Source organism: Styela clava, chromosome 2, assembly GCF_964204865.1.
Source record: "Styela clava chromosome 2, kaStyClav1.hap1.2, whole genome shotgun sequence".
Lineage (NCBI taxonomy): Eukaryota > Metazoa > Chordata > Ascidiacea > Stolidobranchia > Styelidae > Styela > Styela clava.
Genome location: NC_135251.1, coordinates 31,082,302 through 31,090,479, shown reverse-complemented (window position 1 = coordinate 31,090,479; position 8,178 = coordinate 31,082,302). Strand labels below are relative to the sequence as shown.

The 8,178-nt window shown below is 35.2% G+C and overlaps 1 protein-coding gene across 2 annotated transcripts; it reads left to right on the top strand.

Moving 5' to 3' along the window:
- Window positions 1–3,128: 3,128 nt before the first annotated feature.
- Window positions 3,129–6,077, top strand: LOC120336350 (uncharacterized). Of its 2 annotated transcripts, none has more exons than XM_039404020.2 (4): window positions 3,129–3,291; window positions 3,557–3,683; window positions 4,679–4,729; window positions 5,364–6,077. In XM_039404020.2, exons 1-4 carry the CDS (start codon window positions 3,158–3,160, stop codon window positions 5,379–5,381), a joined length of 330 nt encoding a protein of 109 aa, XP_039259954.1. In that variant the 5' UTR covers window positions 3,129–3,157; the 3' UTR covers window positions 5,382–6,077. The 2 variants fall into 2 exon arrangements, with proteins under 2 accessions (XP_039259954.1, XP_039259952.1); XM_039404018.2 differs by having other exon boundaries at window positions 3,129–3,357.
- The last annotated feature ends 2,101 nt before the right edge of the window (window positions 6,078–8,178 follow it).

The following is an 8,178-nucleotide window of genomic DNA, read 5'->3' as shown; positions in this document are numbered from 1 at the left end:
ATGCTCGAGGAAACATTTATTACAATTTTGGCTTTGCTGATCGACTCTCTTTAAATAATTTCACATGATGTTATGTAGCAGAAACTTGATACTGTAATTAAGAAAAAAAAATAGCAGTGGCCCGAAGCAGTAGGCTATGGGAAGATGCACCTTGAATATTACAATAAGAGATTGCATCAGAAACGAAGAAGTTTAAGGAGTAAATAGATACTTGAAAGAACATACAGCATGAAAGGCCGAAGGGCAGGACATCTTGCCAAAATGGGCAATACGAGCTGGGCCAAAATCACAGCAGAATGGACCCCGAAGGAAGAAAAAAGAGGGAAAGATAGACCAGAAAAGTGATGAAGAGACAGCATGGAGGGAAAGTGTGGCATCATCTGAAATCTGGATGCAACTTGCTCAAGAGAGTAATACCTGACGTCAAATGTGATTTGGCATGAACAGCTGACGGGGATGCTATGTCCTGAAAATGTTAAAAATGGGAGATCTGGTGGCTCTAATGTTTTTTGAATGCCCTTTTAATCGTAATATTGACCAATCAAGATGAAATCTGACTTAAAATCTGAAATACGCTACCCCTTGATGATTGTTATGGCTGCTCTCAAAAATCGCTGAATGTTAAATCTCATGGAGAGTTCTCAATTCGAGCGATATATATGTATATTTATACATTTTCTGATGTATTTGATAATATGCAAATATATATCAAAAGTTTGCTATTCAATTAGGTTGCCTTACGGGCTTTCGATCCCACGAAAACAGTGAAATCATGTAGCGGACAATGATAAATTTAGACGAGGGTTATTCAGATTCTCCTTTAAGTACGAAAGGGCCAATGTTTAGGGTTTTGTTTTTTATCAATTCTAAAACAGTGAAATCATATAGCGGACAATGATAAATTTGGACGAGGGTTATTCAGATTCTCCTTTAAGTACGAAAGGGCCAATGTTTAGGGTTTTGTTTTTTATCAATTCTAAAAATAACATCGTGTTTTAAAACAAGGGCTTGTTTTAAATCAAAATTTTTCTGTATTTTTAATTAAAATACCCCTTGCAAAACTAGCTCACGAGCCCACTACAAAAGCAATTCGATCAAGTGCAGCCCTGCCGCAAAACGAATGAGTTGCGATAATGAAGAATATGCTTATATCGGCGGTAATCTACTGATATGAATGATGAGACACCCTAACCCTAGCCTATGTTACTTGTAAGAGTTCTCTGATGCAAAGACGCCACAACTAATCTGTTATGACGCCATATTATGGATTTCGAGGTCATGTATTGACATTTTTCTCATAAAATGAAGTCATTGTTACGGTTAATACTGTTCGGTTGATTTATGCTTAGCAGTTAGCATGCTTTGTTTTTTAAGGTTGAAGTGAGTTTTTCAAGGTTCTACAAACTCATTTATTCGATCGCATTTCAATTTTCGCAACGTGGTTTCATCCCAGCAGGGTCGTTCACGTAATGGCTTATCGGTTGCGTCCTACTGCGCCAACCACTTAACTACAGCTTGAGAAGGTGTGCATGTCCCTTCATCGATATTTGTGGCGTTTCGAAAGATTTATTGCAAATAAGAAGCGCTTGGCAAGTTTTTACATCCATTTTTCTTCAACCTATTTAATACAAAAAAATCCAATAGTACAGCCATTTTGAACAAAACAGGCCCAAAAACCTGATTTAAAACAATTGTTTTAAAACAATTCTTTTTGAACAAATCCCTACCAATGTTTAAATCTGAAATTTCCTAAAATCATTCAAGAATGACGAATCCAGTTGTAATGCTAAAGGCATCTCGAATAGCGTGGTCAGAAAGAATACAGTTCTATTCGATAGTTAACTACTGTGTTTTCCCAAAAATAAGACCTAGTCAATACCAAAATGTAATAATCTTCAATGAATTTTGAAATCCACTTTACCTTACAAAATTTATTACATTAAATGGCTAATCTATATTATATATATATATATATTCCTTAATAACCATATGTAAAAAAAGATTTTTTTTTTCAATTTGGCTCATTTTTCTATTTAGCTTCGCAGTCTCTAGACTCACTTGTTCATTTAGAAAGTTAATTTAATATCTACTCTAAAATAAAATAAAATGTTTGGAATATTTCACAATAGGGTTCATAATTTGGGAATAAAACATTGAGGCTCAAATTCAGAAGAAATTTCCAATGCAGGTATTATTGTAAGTTAAAAACATTGAATTATTTTTCCGTAATTTTGCTTAAACATAACATAATACATGTCTTCAATATTGGTAATTTCAGGTAAGTTCTAATTACGTTCTCTTTGGTCTCATGTGCTTTTTCAATGGAAAGTTCAGTAAACTTCCTGACCTCCCCCATTTAGAGGAATATGACAAATACGAATAAGACTAAAGACACAAAGAAAATTGAACATAACAAGGGTAAGGGTTACAACAAAATTGAATTCTGAAAATTTAAATCCGTTGTTTAGTTTTATTGAAGAAAAAAATACTGCCTTGATTAAAAAAGTTCACTGTAAGAAAGATATTGTCTTCAAATTAGGTAATGTATTCCATTATTTCACCAAACCTTTTTATGACGCCCGTGACTACGTCGTGATACATCGTTCGAATGGCAGCGTTCAATTTATTGATGTTTAGCTTAATGCTAGCCAAATTCCTAGGAAAGCGTTGAATAATTTTAAAGCTAACGACAAAGCAATTTCATTGGACCTGATGAAAGTCTCTGAAGATAAAGAATACTATTACCACGGGAAATTAATTATGCATGGTCCTAGAATTATATAAAAATGAGCTGAATAGAATTCTTCAAAGTAGCTTCAATGCAGGGGTGGAGCGAGGAATCATCAGCCTTTGGACTTGATATGCTGCAATACCAGTAGTTTTGTTCTTCCTCGTCTTTTGCCTGGAGCGAACTAAATTGCATTTGACTCCGTAAAAGTAGTCGAACAAAATATTTAATACTGAATATATTTTATAACAAATTCGGGGGTGGATTAAAAATATGTGTGGTTTTAGGTCGGCTATAATGAGAGTTTTGATGTTTCCCTGGTGGGTTGTTTCTTTAGCGAAAGAATTGATTTGACACGATAAATTAAATTTATATTTTTATTTTCATCTCTCTCAGTATCACAATAGAAAAATTGAAAAAAAAACTAAAATGGAAAAATCCAGTGGAAGAACCCTGGGTGTTTTTCTTGTGTTGTACATCACAACAAGTTGCTTTATCGCGGAGATCCATGCACAACACCATTGGACCAGTTGGTGGAAACCAGGTGGATTCACTGGGAAAAGGTATTATAACATAGTGTCAGAATCACGAAGTCCCTGGGGTCGAAAACCAGCTTCTGCCTCAAAAAGGTACTTAGCAATATTGGAATTTAATTAAATTTAATGTCCAATTTATTGCTGGTTGAATTGATTATTATGGTAGCGCTCACATAAAATGCTATATATGTATATTTAAGATTGTGTGAATATATATTTTTGAAGTAGTGAACTCTATATCTCAAGATGTGAAACTTTTGTAATTTTTCTGATCGCAATATGTGTGTTCCAGGAACTTTGGAAATGTTGAATCCGACAGAGCTGAACTGGGACCGATTTTAATCAAGCTACTGGCCGGATATCCAGAGAAGATGAATGAGGCTGACAATGGAGATTCAGCTTACGCGCAGGTGTTGGCGGTACGTATTGGTGTTGTTACCTTATGACTTTGCGCACGGCATATGGATATTTATTCCGTTCCGAAACATGCTTAATTAATGGCGCATAAAACAGCGCCTCGGAGAAGGTTATCTTCGAAGTTTCATTGGTCACCTAGTCCCTTTTAGGATTATTATGTCTTTTAATACCTTGGCATTTGTGGAGAATTTTTGCGCTTTTGTAAAAGTACGACTGCTGTAAGACTTTGGAAAATTGAACGTTTGTCGCAAATGGGGGTGAATGCTGAACCAGTGTTTAGTAAAATTGAGTAAAAGATTTGGCAAATGAACATGAACAAAATGGGAAATTTAACAAGAAACGTTCGTCCTATCTGTGACATTGGCCCTATTTTTCATTCATCACCCTGAAGGTAGGCAGTTAGTTCTTGTGGATCTCTGGTGGGCCCCCAGTCCTAAATTTCGCAATAACACGAGCACGCACACACTTTTTACTCTTAAAATTTTACAAACAAAAGAGTTCGGTGATCGTAGGCTATATTAGGGTTTTAGCCCTTTGGTACGTAATATGACTGTGACGAGGATTCCAGCTTATATTATAATATTTCTGCGGTACAAGTTATTTCAAATAATTACCAGTTTTAATATATAATTTTTTCTTATCAGTTTTCGTGACAGCGTTGGGTTGGCGGTACTGTTTAGGCAAGGGGTATGACAAAAATGTTTAAAATGTTATGGTTTGTAATTACCCTGTTGTAGACCTACCTAATTAATTAAAAGAATAATGCTATTTTACATTGTATCGGCGCATTGAAAATAAAGCATCGATCATTGTTAAGCATACACTTGATTATCGATTTAAATATTTTAATTTCTACGAATACATGATGTTCTCACTCGTTGCTTTTTGTTTGAAAAGGTTTTTTTGCGTGGCAAGTTTTAGTGACCTATTACTTTCGAGTAATCCATTGCTTGATTTCTGTTATATTTCACACAAAAAGCTTTGGTTTTTGTTCCAGGATATATTGAGCTACAGAATGATGGATCAAAAAAAGGATGAACCCGACATTGTGAGTTATATTATCGTGTAATTTAAAAGTTTTCATAATCGACTAATTTGTCATATGTATCAGCATTTGCTGACCAAGTAGTCCCTTTGGAACTCCTGAGTATGCCAATGAGGTTTTTTGTACTGACAAGTCGAAATGACTATATTTCTCGTTGGACATTTCTGCATTACTTTTATATACTCGCATGATAGCCTAGGGAAATTACTGATATATATTTGGAAATAATTCTATCAGCTGTTTCACCACTTTGACCACACCAATTATTGCGTAAAATTCTATGCGGTTAATGGGGAAAAGGCACTTTTGACTGATTTGCTCCTAACACTTGATAAATTTAAATCTATCCCAAGGATGGACAACAAGAACATGGTCACTCCAAGTGGACAATTGTTCACAAAAACTTGCGCAGAAGAAATTAGCAATCGTAACATCTAGAATAGGAAGGCCAAGCCAGTTAGGCTACCAACCAGACAATTACAAATAGATCGAGTCTCGCACATTTATTCGGTGGCAATTTTCATTCAAATTCAAAAAGAGATGAAAACTATGTTATTAACTTAATTAATCAACGATTAAATGAGATTTGATAAAACCTTTTATCAGGTAACTTTTGTAATGTCTTTATTTTTTTTAGAACGCGATGCTTCGATAATCAGGATCAAGAGGACACCACAAAAATGACACCGAATATAATGAACTTTCTGCATTGTATGTTTTAGACGCAAAACATAACTGTTTTTGAATAAATTGTAAAGAACATACTTTGGAAGCTTTTATTCACATATCGTACATATTATAATATCTTAAAATTCTAGCACACGTGTACATGAACAATAAATATAATAATAGAGTCTCAAAATAGTGTTGATATTTCGTATTATGAAGAAATATAGAATGGGTGCCATTGAAGTAATTAGTGATAAAATGTCTAAAAATATACAAGGCATATTTCATGTATCGATCAGTATATCCCATTTTGAACACCCGCCATATGCCCTAATAGCTGTCCTGTTCAGGCTAAGCTAAGCTCTGTAATCGGAAACTCCAAAATCGTAAGTTCGTGTACGATAGAAGAGACTGACGTTTCGTCGAACAAATTAAACTCCAACTGTTGCCAATCGATTATACCCACAATGTAGGCTATTGGCAGCAGCTAAACCATTTACTTAGGAATTTATTTGATGAGAAAATATATGGGGTCCGTAGAACGTAGAAAGTTTATTTCGTCATATTTCAGCGACATTTCTGTGGGATAATGAACATCTACTCAACGCCCGCCAATTAAATCCACGGTTGACGGTTATTTTTGTCTGCAGCAAAGGGTTCCAAAACTGCCTAATATCAAGGTACGTTCAGTAATCAGTAATCAGTAGTTTATTTTTTCACCACACATGAAATACACTAAATGCATACGGAATGTAAAAGGAAGCAAAAACGGATAATTGGAGGTGAAAGGAGTCGCGAAAACCAAAATTGGTTATCGAGCAGCGACACCTGAGCTAAAGTCTAATAAATGAATCATAAAACAATGAAAAAAGTCAAACAATGAATAAAAGAATATAAAGAAGTGAAAAATCGAGACGACCTGAATCCAAGAGACGCTCGAAACACAGAAAAGCAAAACCAAAAACGACTCCAAGCACATATGTGCGAGTAACTATGGGAACGGCAGCAGGAATGCAGTACAGTGCGATGACAGGATACCGAGCCGATATCGCAGCATTATGGAATTGATAGTTATTTAAACAGATTTTAAATATATCCCGGTAGGGATATTATGCCGATAACACGGCGTAATCATAGTTATAAATGTTTGCCAAGAGTTCAAATAAGATTGCAAGTGCTGGGGTGCAAGAAGATTGCAAGTGCTGGGGTAAGTCGAATCGTCATTAATACATTACAGATAAAAATTATTCTAATCTGTGAAAAACAGGTTAACTCAACAAAGTAGATGGGGGTAACAATAAATAGCGTTATAAATTAGTAAGCATACCGCTTGGAATCGTTGAGAATATAGAATGAACACGATATGTGTATGAACAGATGGATGAAATAACCACTGCAGCACTGAGTACCGTAAAAGCAGGTAACTTCGGATGATTTCACTATATTATGAACAATTTCTCCGCCGTTTATTGTTCAATTGAAGCCAAACTTGGAATATAATACATTGAAGCCTTTCTCCTCGCGATAAACTCGGTTTCATATCAATCAATACTTTTTTTCATTCAAATTATTGACTTTATTTGCCTGCCGATCTGTATTCCAAATGTTTATAACTTCGGATGGCCACTTTTCGCTTTGCGTCACTTCGTCGTGAGAGAGAAATGTCTGCGTGATCAGTGACGCGTGATAACGTCGCTGCGTAGAACTTACGACGCCGTGATTCGTTTTGCGTGTCGCACACTGGCGTTCATCTATGATGGCCGTTTTTGTGATTATTAATTCTTCCGGGTCGGCGGACATCAAAGTTTTATATATCTGGTGTACCCGTGTGTTTACATCGGCAACAGCTCTTGAAGACAAGAAGGACTGATTTCAAAACCCAAATTAATTTTGTTCTGATTTAATCTTACGTGTTGGCTTTGATCTTACTTATCACCGTTTGTATACTATTAATCGTTCGAGTTTAAAGCGAACGGTGATATTATTATCGTCGCCGAGATGGAGATATTTATTAAGACGATGATTGATGTTGTTATGCTTTGCACCCGCGATTGTGCGAATACTGAATTTTTATTTATAATAATGATTGAATAAATCGGCCGTTATGCATTTATACTTGTCATAAGGCTTTTGGTCCTGATAGCGGGTCGGACACTAATTATAACTATTTCTTTCAAGTTTTAACTTTTTTTTGAACAAAACAATACCCCAACGGTTATTATAGCTAAAACCGTTACCGACTAATTCACAATTTTATCTGCGGAATTTGCGAACTCAGCACTTTACTCGACGATTTTGACAGTGTCGCGCCATAATTATTACCGCTAAATGCTTCAAAATACAACGCATGTAATAATTTTGCCCAGCCTTATTCCTGACGTTTCGCAAAACTAAACCATTTATCTCTTGACTATTCTTAATTTCATGAAAGTGCTATATCTTGCTATTATGATCGTTTCAATACGAAACAAAAATGAGACAACATGGGACAAATGAAAATAAAAAACGGACGAATAAAATAAGTCGTAAAAGTAAAAATGGAAAACAATTTTTAATACAAAACAAAAATGAAACGAATGAAAATAATAAAAAAGAAAAATGGATGATGAATTACGGTAGGTAGTAAAAGTAAAAAAAATGGAAGTGGACAACAATATGGAACAGTGTAGCTTGTGGCCGTGTTGATAATTCAGATATAATGTATTCACAGGCAGATAGACATGAAACGGATAAAAACGCCAAAAACCTCCAATCTCCTGCTGTGTGCACCTGTGCAGAGTTTC